The sequence below is a fragment of the Aplidium turbinatum genome, chromosome 6 (genome assembly GCF_918807975.1).
Source record: "Aplidium turbinatum chromosome 6, kaAplTurb1.1, whole genome shotgun sequence".
In the NCBI taxonomy this organism is placed as follows: Eukaryota; Metazoa; Chordata; class Ascidiacea; order Aplousobranchia; family Polyclinidae; genus Aplidium; species Aplidium turbinatum.
The window spans coordinates 14,049,185-14,069,938 of NC_137477.1; the positions used below are offsets into that span (position 1 = coordinate 14,049,185).

Genomic DNA, 20,754 nt, shown 5'->3' on the forward strand with positions numbered 1-20,754 from the left:
TAAACCAAAAGGAAACTTCTGTCATGCGTTAAACCTTGCAACAATTAGTGTCATAAAACAAAAGAGAGAGAAGTCATGCTGTCATAGGACTACTCATGGTAAAATATTGTTTCAAACTTTTCTTTTTTGCTGTTCTCTTTCACCAAGTCTGTACAATGGTTATAGTAAACTGTTAAGCCACTGACGATCTACCTTGTTTTTATATTACGATATTCGTTTATTATTGTACAACATGCAGCATCGGCAGTTGCTCAACATTTCTTAAAAATAACCACGGCCAAATATAAGGCTTGAAAAATGTGAAATATAGGACCATTCTTTTATGCGTCATGAAGAATGGTCAAAATTAAAAGTTTTTAAAATAAATTGTTGTAAGGCTGTAGATGTTTTAACTCATGTCACAAATGGATCACACTATTGATATATCTGAAAACAGGTTTAGCTTAAGTTTTCTCCTTCTTTAGAACTCTTGAACACGACTCAAAAAAATCAAAAACCTTTTCAAAGTTTTGCAATTACATTTGTGTGTTGTATTTTGATAATAAATACAAGCACACTAAATTCCGTTTACTTAAAAAGATTAGATTGCAGTCTTCAAAATGCTAAACAGCAACAAAACTTGAGCAAGTGATTTAAATAAATAAAAAAAAAAAATAAAAAAAAAATTTGCATTGTTATAAATTATTAAATTGTGGAAGAATAGTTAAAATCAGTTAGAAATAGTTCAAACTTTCTCATCTGTTGGAAGATTGCCCTCACTGCCACCTTTCTCTTGATATGAGAATATGTGAAATCCCTTTTAAAACTTCACCCTCTGTACTGTAGTAATTCATGGACCTACAACGTTAAATTGAAAAGAATTTAAACCGCATCGCAAATTGCAAAACTAAACATTCCGTTTAATAATGTTATTTTATGTTTTATCTCTTTCAATTTCAAATGCAATACGAAGTTTCTTTCTTGTGTGAAGAGTTCAAGCAAGAATTTGTATTTCTGATTTCCATTCGTCGTTGTAACTTGAGCGCAGCTTCCTGTTATTTAGAGCAAAGCAAGTCATAAAATAATTTGTAGACCCCAACGTTTCCATTAGCCCAGTTGATGATTAGTAGCCTATATGGCTTCTTATAAAATCGCGTGTGAAGATATTGCAACAGCGTAAAACCTTCCTGTTTTCGTATCAAAGGTTGCTCCATTACGTAATGTTATGCTGCGGAAGTTGTAGACATCGGGTCTCTCTAATATACTTGCATAATGCTTGTTCAGTCTGGTGCTTACTTTAGCTACAGGTAACTGTCAAAAGACGTTTAACAAGACACCAGCACTAATCGAAACGTTGACTATTCTTCATCATCAGCATTACTACGTTAACTGGCAAATTGATTTTAAATGATAAGCTATAGCTCATTTTTATGTTACACATGTGACAATGAATATGTTTTCCACTGGTCTTGAAAAGAAGAGTTACACTGAACGGTTTAACAATTTATTTATGATGTGATCTGTAATACAAAAATAAACTCTACAAATTTTAAATAAACCATATGTGCCAGTTTCATTACAAAAGATAAAACACAAATCAACTGCATTCTTTTTCTTTTGTATTGGAAGTATAACTATTCCATATTTTACCATAAACAATAGAGGAATTTAAGAAAAATTAAATTAGATGTAAACTTACCAAACAATAACTGCAGGGAGATGAATTCTTCCTAATATATACATTTAACTGAATTGTACGTATTTCTTTTCATAGGAGGATGGGGCCTGGCCGCCTGGAGATCATCAAAATAAAATTAAAACCGTGCTCCATATAGGATTACTGTGTTTGGATGCTTGATTACTGTGCTTGGAATTGGATGAAATGGTGACATTAATCAATAGTCTCTTAACTCAACAAATCATTATCTTTATATGGCATTCAAGACGTCACGTATGACGGAAGTCCTCATAGAAAAGTTGCTGCTTGATTGGTTGATGATAGAAATTGTTACCTTTGCAGAGAATGTCTCATTGGAAGTAATCCTGGCAGCTTCCCCAAACCGCATACTCAAAAAGAGTTTGAAATAACGACACTGATCCGGTCACGGAAATTGACAGAGTGGAGTTTCCGCTTGTTGAAGTGCTGCCAGTAAGCTTTTTTACTCACTGGGGGCCCTTAATTTGAAAGATGTTCCTGAAGTGCGTTGCGCAAACGCACACCTCAACAGTGGAACCATGTTTTTTCAACTTGTTGCATTTTCGCACGCAAAGTCGAGTGCTCAAGCGACTATTAGAGCAGACTGGGTGGAATAGACAATGGAACCTTGTTATATTATTTACCTTTAACCTCATTGCCACACTTGCCAGGTGAATAAATTCTACAATACAAGGTTTTATGTGCAATGCTCCTCTGGTTTAATGTTTAATATTCATACCAGATATTTGAGTTTTTTTTGTTGTTCTGACTTTAGACTAGGCATTGAGAATGTGTGGGCGTTGTTTAAAAAAAAGAGAAATATTTTTATGATGTGCATCAAACTTACAAAGAGTTTAATCTCTTACTGACCATATCTTGAAGTTGGATTTAGACGATTATTTCCACTCCATTTATAGTGTTGGCATAATCAAAGATTCAGAAAAAAGAATCAAATCTTCCTGAGCGTTGAGACACATTAATGAGTTTCTGGTAAAGCAGTTGGGCAACCAATTGCTAAACTCAAGTGGTAGTACTTTGATCACTGAGCTCGCATACGCCAAACAGTGTCCAAATGAAGTGAACCTTAATTGTTGTTTTCCATCACAAGGAGGCCTCGATTAAGCTTACTGATCGTGAAAAATAATGTTTCAATTTTTTTCTTGTGAGATCGACTCTCTTCATCACTCTTCTTAGTCTTCTATACGGCTTGTTGTAACTTGTCGATTTGTTGAAGTAAGAATTGAATTTAGAAAGTGTTTGATAGGCTATAGCTTACGGTTGGCTATAGCCTACTTGAAGGTCAAATCTTAAACAACATGACATTTAAACTTGTTTTTCAAACTTGTAACACAAAAACAAGTTTGACACAAACATTTCTGTATTAATTTTGAATATTCATTGCTGTATTAATTTTAAATTATGCAATTCAATGTTATTAAGTTGTTATCGATTGTCTGTCTATGTAACACAAAAATTGTCTAAAAAATTTCCAATAACGATTTTAGACTTTCCGTTTTTGATATGGTATTTCCATTTTTGTAGTTAACAAATATGCCGTTTCTTGCTATCGATTGGTTGTTAGACAATATTTAGGCCATTTTTACATAGAAATACTGACATTGAGATGACGTTTGAGAAACAACAATCATGGCCACCTGGAGATGTGGCCTGATTTGTCACATTTTGCAGATTTTGATTACAGCTACTGCTAGTGTTTGACTGTTATTTTTTGAGATGTTGTTACTTCTTGCGGTTTCCTAATCACATAAAAATTTTTTGTTGCCTTGGGGAAGCAGTAGCAAATGAAAAAAAGTAAGTTGAAAAACGCAAAATCAGACTGTTATTGAAAATTAACAGTCTGACTAAAATCTTCGAAATCAAATTTTCTTTGTTTTTCAACATGTGAAACCTATTGTGTCATCTGGGGAAAAGAATAAAGAAAGCGTAAAAATCTAATTTTTAGAAAAATTTATTTAAACGTTCGCCCAAAGTTAGAAAAACCAGGAAATTTCTGCAAAATGTGACAAATCAGGCCGTATCTTTAGGTGGCCATGCAACAATATAGGCAGGTATAAAAGACTTTCAAAATTCAACATATCTCAGTATTCGTTTAATTGTGCACACTGCACAGTAAGCGATATGAAAATATTGTTTATAAAGTAGCCTATATCGAGGATTTTCAAAGACCTGTAATTTCTTGCTTCTTTATGAAAGATGTAGATTGTAGAAGCAACAAAAGCAACGCATACAAACACAGCACACAAAGCAACAAAAACTAATCATTTGCATTTTCGTTTGAGGCGTCTCATACTTCGGGTTTGAATGTAGAGTCGTAATTTAGCCTCGATTATGTCGCGCTGTTAGTAACTTGTAACCTAGAATATAATTGATTCCACTAACATTATTTGCGTTTTTCATTTTTTTGGCTAATTTTGTTCAAATTTTCAAGTTTTAAGCGTTTTCGCATGTTTAATTCCCAGGAGGTAGGCCCTGATGTTTGGAAAGAATTGCTACCTAAATTGTACCTAACAATGCTACGTCTATGTTGTATTCTAAACTTTTAAAGCCTCGGGTAACGAAAGCAGTGATGTGAAGAAGGGGTGTTCTTCCCGGCCATCGGCACAAGGCTGATCACTCGCTAGAACAGCGAGCAGCAGTAACGCTTCGCTAACCATAACGGTGTAGCTTCCACGCTAGCCATTAAGACCTCCAATTCAGACCTCCATTAAGACCTTAAGACCTCCTTGAAAGCAGTGATGTTATGATAAGTTTTATGTAAATATCATTCATCGTATTGACAATTGAAGAATTGCCTTCGAGCAAAAATGCTTTTTTTAAAAAAGGTTTTCCTTGCAAATCCGAATCCCACCACTGCTCATGTTCCTATCATAGCTTATCACTTATTCAACCTGACAAATTTTCGAAACATATATGTAACGGAATTGTTTTGGGAAAACAAACCCAATACGATTTGAAATTGATGTCATTCTTTTTTGGTATCAGCCATACGTACTTTTTAGCATTAATTTTGATAAAAAGTGTTGTTGTCTCACGCATACTAGGCTACGTAACATTATATAACTTTACAGTATTTTAAAAACGCTAAAAAGCCCTCTCTTGCAGTTTGATAATCCCATGCAACCAAAATATGTTAGTTATAACATGGCCACCTAAAGATACGGCCTGATTTGTCACATTTTGCAGAAATTTCCAAGTTTTTCTAACTTTGGGTGAACGTTTAAATAAATTTTTCTAAAATTTAGATTTTTACGCTTTCTTTATTCTTTTCCCCAGATAACACAATAGGTTTCACATGTTGAAAAACAAAGAAAATTTGATTTCGAAGATTTTAGTCAGACTGTTAATTTTCAATAACAGTCTGATTTTGCGTGTTTCAATTTACTTTTTCTCATTTGCTATTGCTTCCCCAAGGCAACAAAAAAGTTTTATGTTATTAGGAAACCGCAAAAAGTAAAAACATCTCAAAAAATGTCAGTCAAGCACTAGCAGTAATCAAAATTTGCAAAATGTGACAAATCAGGCCGCATCTCCAGGTGGCCATGGTTATAACTATTGTGAGTTATGTGAACTTTCGAATTACCTGTTTTTAATGTCAAAGAAGATGAAAAATCCAGAGAAGGAAATTTTGTCTCAAAAGAAAGATTTGTAGTTTTAAAAGATGCTGCCATGAAACAGTAGGCCTGCTCGATATTTGGCAGTGCGTACATTTGTCATACATCGTTGTTGTATGCAGTAGCTTTGATAAGGGGGTTCAGAGGGTACTTTTAGACCCGGGCCGGAGATGACTTTAGGGGCCCGTGACAATTTCAAGAGACCCGGGAACTTGAAGAAACCACCTAGGTCCTAGTATTTGTTAGACATGGTGCATTTTTTTCTTAGCAGTATCTAAATTTGGGGCCCGAGTGCTTTATTGGTATCGGGTCCAAATTATCTTTTTAATAGCCCAGGTTGTATCATAAACTCTATATCAAGTTTTTCTGCACAGTGACAATTTGTTTCGCACCATGTCGCCTGTGCCAGTTGTAGACTTTACTCTGCGTTGTTGTGAGGCACACATTGTGTCATACCAACTTTTGGCTGACGTAATGGATTATGTAACTTGGTTGATCAGATGCACGCAGCAATGTTTTATCTGCTTTATTCGTCATGCGTTGTTTGGTCTAGGGAGCACACTATTGATTATAATTACTTGTAACAACTTCATGTGCATGAAAGAATAAAAAGATAAAAATAACAGCTTTCCATCAGGTTTTGGATAGTGCATTTGTGAACGAAACAAACAAAACTTAAATAAGAATTTGCCAGGCATGTTAGATACTGAGACTGTAGTGCAATTTCCGGTCACAAAAAAAATCATAAGCAAAGGGCTAAAAAACATCAGCACGCCCTACTGCTTGCTGCTACATCTACAAAAAGTTTACTCGTTTGCTTAAAGTCGGCTTGAAACCACAGGAACGTTTGCTCTTCTGCGTTATGTCATTTCAGTAGGTGTACGACAGCATTAGGTTCAACAAGGACAATTCCAAAGCATGTTTTAATAGATAAAAGCGTTTAGTTGCATTTCGTCTATTTGGTATGGATTCAAAACTCACTGTACTTTTTGGCAAATACCGATATTTAAAAGAGAAATACCATGATAAAGCAGATAGAAGCTCCTATATCTTGCCGTTGGTGCAGTAGAGTAGGGTATAGCCAATAACTCATGTACTCAATGAGTTCCTCAATAGTAAAAGTAACTATACGCACGATTGCTATTAATAACGTCAAGCTAACTTCATGAAACATAAAGTAATTATCGAAATGGTCCAAAATGTATGTCACCACTTTGAATCGAGAGTGAGTGGTAGACAACATGTTTTTCTCACGGATGTGACGTCATTTGGACACTTTGCATTTTTATATGTGGCCACTATGATGTGGCTAGTGTAGTAACAGATCGGAGATAAATTTGTTGGCAAAGTTTTGACAATTTCTTATGTCTTAAGTACAAACAACGCGTGTTTCAAACAAAAATTATTGAGCACACTTCTAACTTCTCAAAATGAACTTGATCATGAAATACGTTGCTTTAATTGTACCTCTCATGCTCTACCTGTCAGTTACTTGTAGTCATGAAGAGCTAGTGACTGTTTGCAGAAAGTATAATCCTGATGCAGAATCTCCACCAAAATGCGAGGGTGAAACCGTGTTTATAACTAAGTCAAATGTTGAACATGATTTTTCAAAATCTCTGGATGGGTGCAATAAAGAAACGATACAGGAAGTCATCAAAAACATTGTTGATGGTAAATTATGGATTAGATAATTTAAAAATAGTAGGCTATCTTTTTTTAAAAGTTTGTTTTAAAGATTTTGTTTTGTTTGAAAGTTTTTAATTTAAAAATTACAGTGTTAATGTTTTTTTGTGAATTAGTTAGACCTATGACTGTAGGCTATAGTCTTTTGGCTGTCTGTTGTGTAGCATTCGTAATTACGCTACAGTGTGTGCAGTCACAACAGACAAAACATAAAACATAATAATTGATACAAATCATTATTCTTCTATTAATAATAATACAAATGATGTAATACTGCTTCAGAATTCACCAAGAATTTCACCACCAGGCTTGATATTTTGTCTGATAAAATAGATCAAGCAGCAAATTTAATGTCTAAGAGAGCTACAGACGACGATACTTCGAGTGCACGTGAGTAACTTATGAAATAGTGAAACTATTGTGACAATAATATTTCACACACAAATGCAGACAATTCAATGGATTTTCTTTCACTGCCAATTTCAAAGCTCCAGATAAGCTTAGAATAGTTCAAAGTGGACCAGCAGCCTTTATGTCAGTGGTTCTCAAACTTATTGTCTTGGAGGACCCATTTTGCGCCTTTGCAGCGGTCGCGGACCTCTAAAACAAACTTATCTGAATTTTTGTACATCGCGTCTCTTAATGAAAACAAATGTTTCATAAGTTTCGAAGTGATACACTTAGAAGAATTTGTTGAATTCACGGCGCACTTATGACGACTGATGACATTGACAAAGTTACAGTATGTTATGAGCTGTAGGCCTATGTTGGAACACATTTTATCTAAAATTGATGGAACGTTTGCGATCTGTATAATGAAGGTCTCCTTTTTTCTTTGGAATCAATATTTTGTTGTCATCACAGTCATGGCAAAACCGTAATGATAAACTGCTGATTAACGTTTGCATTTCTAAGTTAAGCATTGATCATAAATGAGCTGTCTAAAAAGAATTAAGTTGAACATCCATTTCCATAACCTTGTAAAAGATGTAACTCTTTTATATGAAATGTATTTTAGTTAGGAAGCCGAATCTTTGTGCGACGTCCTGTGAAATTTCAAACGACGCACCTGGACGCCGCAACGCACAGTTTGAGAATCACTGTAACACACAAATAAAGCACAAGTAATTTTTAAATGTTGAAATTTATCAATCATGCCGCAAACTCGGAAATTTTAACGGACCCCCTGAAAACGCTTCGCAAACCTTCGATTGAAAGCCGCTGCTCGATGTCTATTGGCTAATCACGATAGTGCAGGTGGCCTCACACACAAGAAGAACACGATGCAGCTGAGCATTGGGGCGTGTGCTGGTTGAGTGAAAAACTTCAGACCTACGCGGAATGTTGCAGTTACACTTGTCTCAGCAAGGCCAGAGATAGGTTGCGTGTCAGCGTCTACAGTAAAGAAAGGGCACCTCGAGCCTGGCTATATTTTCGTTTGTGGACATTGCTGATTGCTTTTGTTTTGTTCCAGGAACATGAATTTAAATTGGTCGATCGAGAGATTGTCAGTGTACGTTACGCAAGAGGCGATGTGCTCTTTAATTGCCTCTTGTGTAACGTGCACAGACAATGTATCGATCGACCAATTTAATATCATGTTTCTCGAGGCAGATATGAATTTCAGACTAAGATCATGGAAGCCTTAACAACCAGTCTCTCAACAGACAGTTATTCGCCTGTGGCTCATCGTTGCTTTTGTGCGTGTTCTAATTGTTTGTCAGCTGCCTTTACTTTACACCTCATGTGCTTTTTCCCGCCGTATAGTTTACTCGTAATCAATCGTGTATCACTTGTTCAGTTTGTCCTTTTCAGTCCGGAGTGTCGTTAGAGTAATAGTGCATAGTCAGATTTACAGTATCTTATAATCTTCATTTTATGCATATTGCAGGTTTAAGTAATTCCTGATGAGGACACACGTACTTGTCGAAAACGTTTGAGTTGACTTTTTAATTATGTTATGCTACATCTCTTTGTAATAAAACATATTAAACCCGCTAAAGTTACTTGGTTTTGTTTGTCTATGGTTCAACAAACCAAACTCTCTACCAAAGCTTTATGAACATGAATTTATCACAAAAAATACGAACACGAAAATAAACAATTGAATTTGGCACTAAGACATCTGTAAGACATGTAATAAAACTTTCCAAAATCAGCTTCTCAATGACGTGTTTTTACTTCAATTATATTGCTAAGAGTACCCTTATCTGTAATTTGTCTGAAGATACAAATGTGAAGTTGCTACCTTAGGCAATAACAAAAGTTTATTACAATCCAGACAAAATATTGCGGATGTTTATCTGTTTTTAAAAGATATCAATGAAATTTTTAGTTTAAAAAAACTGCTTTGTTCACTTTTTATAACTTCAGGTTGAAGATTTGACATGTTGTATCCAATGGCGCCGGCAAGGGGGTCAGCTGCCCCCACATGTTTTGGACATTATTTTTTATTATTTGAATTCCAACCTGAAGGCAACTTAAGTTGCATCGGGGAGGGGGGGTAAAATCTTTTTCTTTTATTTTAAATTGGTTCTTCTTGTTGCTGTTATTATTATGATTTTGTGATTCTAGTCATGTACTTTGCCTGCTTCCTGTTACGTAACAATTGTTACCGGCAGTCCAGAACATTGGTAATTACTGTAAGTTACAAAATCTGCAACAGTTTTTAGTATCTAAAATGAGTGAGAATGACACTGTTTTGAAGAGAGGGAATGCAATGAAGATGAGAGTAGGAAGGTGGGCCAAAAAAGAGCCTAAATTAAACACGTGGCCGTATATCAAGATTAAACTTGATTCTCGTGAAGGCGAGACGCTATTTTTTCAATGTTTTTTATTGATTGATTGATTGATTGAATGTCGAAAGTGCTTACCTGCAAAGCAAATTCTAACGTGCCTGGAAAAATCGCTAAGTGGTATGAAAAGTCACGACACGAAAATGTGCAATAATTGTACATCCGTTTGCGCTACTTAGCGTTAGCGCTAACAGCGTTAGTTTTTCGTGTTGCTAGCGCTAACAGCGTTGGTTTTTCGTGTTGTTAGCGGTAACAGCGTTGGTTTTTCGTGTTGTTAGCGCCACTGATAAGGGCGTTAACTCTTTAAGCTATTTGCGCTAATGCTGACGGCATCAATTAATTTTGTTAACGCGTATCGGCGTACAACACTGATGGGTATACTTTGTAGCGTAGTAAAAATGGAAGTTTGGCTTTGTTGACAGTAGAAAGAACATCAACCTGTTTAAAATGTAAAGCTCATTCAGAATTAAATTTTAGCTTTGTGTTCTTTATTTAGAACAGCGATTCAGTAAATCTTAATATTTACCGTACCAATTAAAATTCTACAATGGACTTAAGATACATCTTGTGATAGTTTAGCTTAATTTGCACTAGTAGAACGCCTGATGTTAGTTAATGGACTTAAAAGATTACAACTTTGATCTTGCCTTCCCTTTGCCAAAATGTGGTGAAGTAAGTAATTATGTTATTAGTAGGGCCATTTTTATTTCAACCAAAAAAAAACATTTTTTAATTTTATTTTTATAAATTTTTTACTTTATTTTGACCTAACGAAATTGCTTATTTGTAGGGGGAACAGTTCTTCCTTGAATTGATACCAGTTACCCAAACATAATATTTTGTCGATTTCAGAACCAAACATAATATTTTTATCGAAAAGTCAAGGTGTTTTATGGATTATAAAAAGTGCGCCGTGTTTTTTGGCGATAGGAAAATCTCCACAAATCTGTCTAAGTTTTGTTGAAGACGATTTAGCTTGCTTATGCATTTTTGTATTACAGAATGTCAGTAGGCTATTCCTAAAATCCAAACTGTTGATCTTCGAAAAGACCACGTTTGTGAAGATGTAGTGTTTTATAAAAATTATTTAAATACGTAACAATGAATAAACAATGGACAATTTGCGATAAAAGTTACTGCTGATCCGTGGGCATTGTGACATATTTTAGTTCAGGAGAACTGAAGATGCACTCAGGGCCGGATTTAGCTGATGGGGGGCCCGGGGCACTTTAAGATTGGGGGGCCCCCGTGCAAAAAAATTTTTCGCGCCTTCGGCGCGAAAAACTATCTCTACGTCTACAGTAGCATCAGTCCAGTATTGCACAGCATTTTGCAGAAACTTTAAAGGTCAAAAGGAAAAAAATAACACAAAATCACATTTTTTTCCACATAGGGGGCCCTTCAAAAGTCGGGGGGCCCGGGGCAACTGCCCCCTCTGCCCCCCCCTAAATCCGGGCCTGGATGCACTAGTAAGAGCGAAATATATTTTCTGTGTTTTACATCTACTGACAACTGATCCCTGTTGCCTTAGAGAGAAGAAGTTCTTTTATTTTGCATCATCAGCACATGCGAAAAAAACAATACAAGATTACAATGTGAGCTAGGTTGTTTGCTGATGATGATGGGAGTGACAGAAGGACCGAACTGGTCAATTGAGGTTTTAGCTATATTAATGATAGACGTTAAAATACGTTGCACTTGTAGTAAAATTCTCTTCTCTTTCTTTTATTTATAAGGATATTGCGTTGCTTATTGTCTTTATTCTAAGGCCTGCGTCCCGGCGACCCTACTATGGTTAGACATCTGTATTTTCTAAGCATGGAAAAAGGTTTTCACAGCGTTTCAGTGCAGTATTTGATAATTTTTCCATCAATTAACATGCTAGTCAAAGTCATGAGGCATACTTAACTATCACACTGTTGGAAAATCAGAAAGTGCATTTGTACAAAATGGTTTTTCAATCTGGAAAAAAACTACGCAGAATTTCGCTAGCCATGGCTTCAGATCAGACATGTCAAAAATGTGTGACTTTCGGTAGGCTATATTGCAGCAGACAATAGCAGTAGAAAACAAGAGAAATTAAACAATATCACTGTCTTGCAGTAATATTTTGCTCCCCCCCAATGTTGAAGGTCTGCTGGTTGTATCTCATTAAAACCAAAATAAAAACTACTGTATCCAGCAAAAATGACAATGCTGTACTATACAGTATACAGCCGTTTATTGCATATGTTGTATTTTCCAGTGATGTACGCGTATACAAAAAATATTGATGCCGTCTGCGTAAACGCAAACGTTCGAAAAACCATACGCCGTATGCGTCAACGTAACTTGTAAAAATAGTTGGCGGCGTCAGCGCATACACTAGAGTAAACTCATTTTGTTTGCTAGGTGCCAAACATTTACACGGTATATAAGCCACTCGAAACAAACAAGTTTTATTTTGACTAGAGATTCTCGTCTCGTGCGGAACGAGAATGTTTGTGTTTGTTTGTTTAGAATTTAGATCTTCGTCACGCGCAAGACGTCAACATTTCGCAGTTTGATAAAAAAAATGCAAACAACAGCTTAGACATTAAAAAGTATACGTTGACGCTATACGCTAAAAAAACGCGAAAACTTTACGGCGTAGTCTCAAGCGACAACTATCCAAAAAAATGTGGCCGTTAGCGTTAGCGTAATCAAAAATCTACGCCGCAAGTCTACAGCGTAGAATTTACGGCGTTTCCGTACATCTCTGGTATTTTCTTGTTTAAAAAAACTACAAAGATTAGGCTACACTTACTACGTTTTTTGTTGTTCTTGCAAGATCAAAGACGATTTGGTAGTCCTTCAATTAGAGATTGTCGTGCTCTTTACTCTGAAGGAGTTAATAATAATGATGTCTACAACATCACAATTGATGGAAAACCAATCTCTGTGTATTGTGATATGGAAACACATGGAGGAGGGTGGACGGTGAGTGGTTTGTAAAAGATAATAGAAGATATTTTCTCATTTTCTTATTTACAAACAATTCAAGTTCAAACTGGTCTGTTATTGTATTTCGCGCTTTAGTCTCTTGCACAAAGTGGCAAAAGCAAACTAGCTGTTTCATAAAGCTTAGAAAAGCATACTGGTAAAAACATTGTTACGTTACAAGATAATCATAGAAATTAAATTCGGTTTATGGAGTAATTCTATAATGATTAGTTATAAATAATATGTAAGTTAAACATCTGAATAAGCCTCATCGTAGCTTGATTTCATATCAAACGCATTCTAGACCAGTGTTTCCCAAACTGTGGTCCGCGGACCATTGGTGGTCCGCGACTACTGCTCAGGTGGTAAGTGACGATATGACAAGAAATTAAAAAGTCACACATATACGATGTACAGTACGTACCCTGTCAAAGATAATTGCCGCAGTTCTTTACAACTTAAATGATTTCGAAAGCTTTCGCTATCCAGTACGCCTATTGTAAATCTTACTTGTTGCACCTTCGTTGCAGTTAAAAAGTTGTTTACGAAAAATTCTCGTATTCCTCAAAACAAAATAACAGCATTCATACAGAGACTCAACATAATGGAAAACAAGAATGTTGTGGATATGTTTCCTGTTCTGTGTGACTACATTACCAACAAACCCTTAATTAATACTGAGTTGATTTTCTCTGACGCTACACAACATTTGGAGTTGCTTTCTGTACACTTTAAGAAGTTTCGGTAAAGAGTTTGTCTTGTTGAACCATAGGCATACGAAGCCGAGTGACGTGATCAAGTTTAACATCTTCAAGTTTATTACATAATTATAGAAACACAAAACTACGCAACAAATTAAGTATCGAACGTTTTCGACATCACAAGATGTCCTCTTCAGGAATAATATACATACAACTTAACTACATCTGAATAAAATACAATGGTAAACTAAATCTATAAACAGAAAAAGACAAAAACTGCATAGTACTTCTGACTAGCTCAAACTCAACGATAGACTCCACGAGAATCAAAGGTAACTGCGTCAAAAGGTGTTAAACAGATCACATGATATGTTAGAAAGACAAGGTGCGAAAAAACTAATTTTAAAGTACAGAGAGCAAGAAAGACGAGCCGCAAGCATACAATTGTCTGTTCAAAAGTGGATTGCGGCGTTTTATGTACAAGGCTTCCAAGATCTTAGTTTGATACTCAGATCTGCCTCTGGACTTTAAGAAGTACTTTTTAAAAGAGACATATGAGAATTTTGACTGGATTTTAAACCCTTTTGTTGTTACAAAGACTGATCTGTCAGGATGTGAAGAAGAAGAATTAGCCGAATTATCATCTGATCGAACTTTAATGCTTAGTTTCAATCAAACAGCTATTGCATCTTTTTGGTTGAGTGTTGTAGAGGAATACCCATGGGCGCCGGAACGACTTTTGACTGGGGGGGCAAGATTACGAAAAAAGGGCACTTTTGTTTACTAAAAGGCCAATTTTTTTCAAGTTTTAAGATAAGATATAGCGACAATGCTAATCTATCAGCTCACTATGTATTGAGTAGGCTAATGATAGCCTACAAGTGTCCGGTATACAAAGAAGGGCATCATGCTATGTTATAATAATGTAACCTACTGTCAAGCCTTAAAGCAGCCTGCGGCCATGGTCGCTAAGTAGTGCTTGAATGACCGCCGGTGCTACCTACTCAATCGGCCAAGTTTGGCCGCCGGTCTCTTCTAGCCAATTGTTTAATTTCGCAATAGAATGATCGTGGATTAACTGTCGAAAATATGTAGTATCAAAGAGTGATGCAAAATTAGGTCGGCGCGTCGTAATCATCACTGTTGTATTGTGCGGAAATATTTGTTACGGTATTGATGGAATATATCCATCTGCGATCACCAGCGCTGTAAGTCTTGTTTGTAATTCCCGACGTTTATTTTCACAAAGTCTTAATCCGGATTGCTAATTTACATCGGCTGGCAATATTGTCGTTTTTATGTCGATTCGATGTTGTCGGACATTGAATCGTTGTTAAAAAGGAGAACTAGGTTAGTTGACATCCAAGGGGAAAACATTTTTTAATCATATTTTGCAAAAATTAGGATTCTTTTAGTAATGTCCTTCACATCATTGAAATACTTATTTTATTACCTTGCCGTCATCGTCAACACATGTCGAACGTTGTTTTTCGTTGCTAAACAGAATTCTAGGTGAGTGGCGAACTTGTTTGTTTGTTTGTTTATCTTTATCCTGCATTGCGGGAAAGCGGACTTGAGCGCTATGCATCGGTGTACGCCTTCCGACGTACACCTGACCCACGCTGCAGCCGACGGCAATGTCTGTTTCCGGTTGTCTACTTTACTTATGACTTAAATTTGGTACTACCCATTACTCGAAATCGATCACTGGGTAGAGGCAATTATCGTGAAGTTTCTTGCCCAGAGAAACAACAGCAAGTGCGGGTGGCTGGAGTCGAACATGCAGGCTCTCGACTGTGAGCCCAACGCGCTAACCACTCGCCATTGCTGCTAACCACTCGCCTTCTTTAAAATCAGCCACATTGGAGACACTCGTGCGAGTATCGTTAGGTGGTCCCGCAGTACTAGATTACAATCCCGATAAAGCAGTTATTGCGTGGTGCAACGATTCTATTGTAGGACTTCGCCCAGGCCCAGACTTCAACATCGCTATAAGTCATCATTTTAGCATTGTTGCAAGTTTAATTCTATTTTCTTGTGCTATCGTTAATTTTATTTTGTATTTTGGCCTCCAAGCACGCAGATTTGGCCGTCGAGAAGGAGCTCCCTGTAGGCCACGACGGCTGCCGGAATAAAACGAGTTTTAAGGCCTGTAGCCTACTGTGTTGCAAAGTTTTGTGCCGTAAATATTATTTTGAGGCAAAAATGAAAGATTATAACTAGGCTAAAAGCGAATAGCAGAAATTGTTATATTGCAAACCGTGCAGTAGCTTGCATGACTTTAAAAGGGCACCATTGCCCCCCCTGCCCCTCCATCTTCAGAAAAATTGAGGGCAGGGGGGGCATCCGCCCCCCCTGCCCCCCCCCCCCCCCGCTTCCAGCGCCCCTGGGAATACCCATTGCTATCATAAAAGACAACTAAAATTTTATTGCCTTTTGCCACGGCCTACATGTGTGAGACAGCATTTTCAGCTCTTACCAACATGAAGACAAGATATAGGTCCAGACTTTCTATGAACCCTGACTTACGAGTTTGTCTTTCACAAATAACTCCGAGAATTGATGACTTTGTAATCCAATCCGTCCCATTGATGTTGTCATTTTTTTAAATAAACAAGATTCGGTTTTAATCATTTTTACCTTTGTATTGGGGGTCCGCGAATGAACAGATTCACAAATAGTGGTCCGTGGCTCCAAAAAGTTTGGGAAACCCTGTTCTAGACTGTGGCTGAGAAGATTGCAATTATCAAGCAAAGATACACGTGGCCTATTTTCAACGCCTTCGCATAGGCTAAAGCTAATATTGCAGTTTCCTTTGTATTCAGGTCTTTCAAAAGCGAAACCTTAGCAACGGGATGAATTTTAATCAAAACTGGTGGATGTATAAACGTGGCTTTTCTAATATCGGTTTTGCATTGAGAAAATCGGAAGAAGAGTTTTGGCTTGGTAGGAGTAGGACACGTTTTAATGAACTGCATGAGTTTAGTCAGCCAACATTTTTAAAAGAAGGCTAACCAAAGAAACGTACTCTAGTTGAACATATTTTGGCTTAGGCCTATCGCTTGAAATATAAAACGTAAAAAATGAAAACAATTTTTACATTGCAAATATAAAATTATTCTCTTTGGATAACTCATACGTTATAATTCGGTAATTAATATTTATGGTTTTTATGAGGTCTTGACTACATTCACGCTCTTACAAGAAGCCAAAAGTGCAAACTGCGAGTTGACCTTTGGGGATCGAGCAACGACCATAAATTTGCAACATACAGGTAAGCTCACAAATAGCAAGTAAGAAAATACTGCTTATTTGGACTTAAATGGTAGGCTACAATGTTTATAACTTAGAAAAAATGAATCTTGAATCTCAACAGAAATGGAAAATTAGATATGAAATTCTATTGAGAAAGAGCAAAGATCAAATACTGCATGTTGAAAACAGCAAAAACTTTGAAGTGGCAATGAAAAAATCATGGTCTTAATCAAGACTGAAAAGCAACAGACGTGCCTAAATAACAAGCAGATCCGTAATGATTCAAACATACAGTAACTATGGTTAGATGACAATATGATTCTTGAAGAACAGATTAGTTACATTTTGATGCAAACTGCAGCGTGGCCTACGATTGCAGTAAGTTGAATGGTGAGGAAATATCTAGGAAGCCATCTGCCAGCAATGATATGATTGGTTAATGATGATGATGATGATGATGATGATGATTGTCATTATACAGCATGCCTCCGCGTGGTTAAAGCATAGTGTGTAAGAAATAATTTAGCAATAGTCTATCTTTTTTCCAAATGCAATAGGCCTACATAATCCGCTTGGTAGTCCACATATCTAAGGCTAATATGGTCTGTCGTAACCAAAGTGATAGCCAGTCGACTGGGCACGATAGATGTCTGGTTACTTTGGGGGGGTACAACTATACATCTGAAATAGGTATTCATATCTCAGTTCACGCCGTGTCATGATTTTTGTGACGCAGTGTAATCTTTATGCAGTAACGCTAAAACCGGACTGAAAAAATGGAGCTGTCACAATTCATGTAAGTCCAACTGACGATAAACAGGAACGAGTCAGGTCCGTTCCGTTATGTAAAAATGGTGCTTGTGTCCCTCAGTGACCTGTGAATACGGTGCACATGACCAAAAACATCTGATTATGATGCCTTTCAAAGTCCTCTTTGCACGACAGCAAACGTGATGCATGGCATAAGAGCAGGTTTATTGAAAACAGCTCCCTTGGCTTGACTCACTACCATCTTCTCTAAAATTTGAATGATTACAAAAGACCCACTTCACACAAAATAAGCAAACTTAACGCAAATGAACTTTTCAGTAACTTCGGTATTGCGGACGAGAGCGACAACTACAGGTTACGTGTGAGTGGATACAACGGCACAGCTGGTGATGGCCTGACTGAAAGCTCAAGGGATGGTGGCATCCATAATAACATGGAATTCAGCACTAACGACAGAGACAATGACAGATCGTAAGATATTACTGTAGTACCGGTATATTTGTTTTTATCTGACATACAGTTAGTCTTTTCACTTATATTGAATCTTTGCGACACAGTTCAGGAAAGGTTGTGTCAGTGTTTAAGTCTTTGTGAGCTAATTCTCGTTATTCGATTTGTAAACAAATGACTTAACAATATTATTTAACAAATTTAAGGTAATCAGGATGTACTAATCATCTAATCATAACATCCTCACAATGCACAGCAATATGGTTTAAGCAAAATTTTCAAGATTATATGGGGAAGATTCAAAGATTATTTTTAAGGAAGAAATAAGTTTCTGTAATCTACTTTTTATTTATATTTCAGAGGCTTACAGTGTTCTGCAAGCCACAAAGGGGGATGGTGGTTTAACGAATGCTACGATTCATGTTTGAACTGCCGAGTGAGTTCATTTAAATGGAATCAAGCTGCAAAACAATCTTCATCAATGAAGTTTCGTTGTGATTGAAAGCATGCTGCAATGAAATGAATCAACAAAAATACTAAATTCCAACATTGTTTTAACACATTTCGACAATCTATGAATTATTTTCATATTACAATATTTCAATTTATATTTTCTTTTCTATTCACAGAAGAAGCCTGCGCTACTAACTTACTTCTTTTCATTTAGGCTAATAACATTTTGTGCGGCTTCAAATCAAGCGAACCGTATTCCCACTTCGACTACTTGTTTTAGAGGCAAAAGTTGACAACTTTTAGATTTAGAAGATTGTTACAAATTTGATACAAAAACTATCATGTTATTGAGACTCAAGCGTCGGCAAAGAACATTGATTAATTATAGATGATGACCGGGATCAAGTTTCCTTTAGTAGCCTTTATACACTTTCATCTTGCAAATGAATTCATAAACATGACAGTAAAATCAACAATTTTTTTTATTTCTATATTTGATAAAAAGGAAATATCCAAATGACGTCGTACATTCCACCTTTGGCTTCTCTTGCCAAAATGCATATGAAAGCTACAACATTTTTCCATTAGAATATTAATTGCATTTGTGACAACTTGACTTTGGGTCACTTGATGTATCGCAACGTGTTCATTAGTTGAAAGTTAGCAAATATATGCTGAAAAATCATCAAAAAAAGATTGTAAACGTTCAGCTATGCTAAAATATTGTCACTTTTAGATTTAAAAAACTTACTGATGGAAAGCATGCGCCGTTTTGTAGGTGAAAGTGCATGGCATGTCATATCTACAACTTGCCAACATTTGATGAATGCAAAATAGCAGTATCATAACTACAACTTGTTTTATAAAGCCAACATCAAATCAATGTAAATTAACTAAATAACCAGATAAACGTAAATGTTCAGACTGACAGTTACTAGCATGGTTTCTAGTGCGGAAGTGACGTTTTTTATCAGCATCCACACTTTTCTGCTTGGTATTTGATCGGTAGAGTAATAGGTTGCAATCAGCTAAGGATTGACCAAAGAGAACAAATTAGAACCTTGTCTTCTCTGTCTGTAATAAATTGAAAACGTATTTTTGCTGTTTCTTGATTGACAAGAACGACTTGATAAAATACAGCACGTGATTCTAACTTTGGTTCTCACGCTTTATCAGTGAGAAGCATTGATCAAGATCTGTGAATGTTTTCAAACATCTTTATACTTTTGCAAAACTTTCACTAAAATACATCCGCATGCTATTGGAAAAACTAAATAACTTCACCCCCGATACATCACCCCCACTATAAATACACCTTAGGTTGCAGCTTCTAAGCAAAAAACTCAAAAATTGACATTACTGCACATAGTGTAAAACAGTTTAATCAAACAACACAAATATCGACCGCAACCAAGTTTCACGCCGTGCTAACTTAGGCATGAAGCTGAGCTGGAAACAAGGATGTGGAAATCGCATAGGCTGCATCTGGTTTGTTATGGCACAGCAATGTTGGTACATTTGGCCACTTGCAAGATGATAGTAATGTGCCGAAATCGCGGTGTGTCGTTTGTGGAGTCATAGCCTACTCAGCAATGACTCGTTGAAATTTTCAGATTTAAAAAACACTTATATTCAAAAAAGACGAAACAGAAATAAGCCAAACGAAATTTTAAAAGGTAAAGAAAGCACAAAAACATGTACATTGCACAGCCACTCTCATATGGGCCTACAGAGCTGTTGAGAGGATATTTTGGGCCCGGTACCAATCAGATTCTCGAGCCCTTGAAGAGACGTGAAACGTGGAAGAAAAACGCACTATATTTAAAGAAACGTGGTGGTTTCTTCAAGTTCCGGCTCCTTTGGAAAGTTTCGGCTCCGTTAGAAAGTTACAAATCATCCTGGGCCTGGGTTCAAAAGTACAGTACTCTCTGGACCCCTTGTCAACGACACTGCTCACATACATGTAAGATTATAGGTACATCCTACGAAATAGCGCTAACGATTGCAAAAACTTAAAAACCACACACCGTTGGCGAAATGTCAGTAAAAGATTCTTTGTGAATTTGCACATTGTAAACTTGTAAAACCAAGATTGGACTGGGCATTGACATTGTCAGTCTTTTTTTCGTTCGAAATGTGTGACTGGTACGTCGAATGACAATAAGACCTCTGCCGGTAGGCAGTATTTAAAAGTTTGAGTAACACTGGTGTAGGTAGAACTAGAAGACGCACGATACCAATAAATTTGTCAGGTCATACGTATTTAGAAAGAATATCTCACCGGAGCTCTCTTGAGACGCGACGGAAAGCCTCAAAGAGGTCAATAGCTTAAGATGATGTTGAAATTGCATCAAGAGGCATTCTAATTCAGATCG

At 36.6% G+C, this 20,754-nt stretch overlaps 1 protein-coding gene across 1 annotated transcript; it reads left to right on the plus strand.

Moving 5' to 3' along the window:
• The first annotated feature begins 16,300 nt into the window (after window positions 1-16,300).
• LOC145772830 (ficolin-1-like) lies at window positions 16,301-19,356 on the plus strand. Its single transcript, XM_082584713.1, has 4 exons — window positions 16,301-16,396; window positions 16,628-16,724; window positions 17,795-17,947; window positions 18,287-19,356. The coding sequence occupies exons 1-4, from the start codon at window positions 16,306-16,308 to the stop codon at window positions 18,426-18,428; spliced, it is 483 nt and encodes a 160-aa protein (XP_082440839.1). The 5' UTR covers window positions 16,301-16,305; the 3' UTR covers window positions 18,429-19,356.
• Window positions 19,357-20,754: the final 1,398 nt, after the last annotated feature.

Coding starts and splice junctions, on each gene's coding strand:
- LOC145772830 (XM_082584713.1), top strand. CDS start 16,306: ATGAATTTTAATCAAAACTGGTGGATGTATAAACGTGGCTTTTCTAAT. Junction 16,397..16,627: donor GGAAGAAGAGTTTTGGCTTG/GTAGGAGTAGGA, acceptor GGTTTTTATGAG/GTCTTGACTACATTCACGCT. Junction 16,725..17,794: donor CATAAATTTGCAACATACAG/GTAAGCTCACAA, acceptor TGAACTTTTCAG/TAACTTCGGTATTGCGGACG.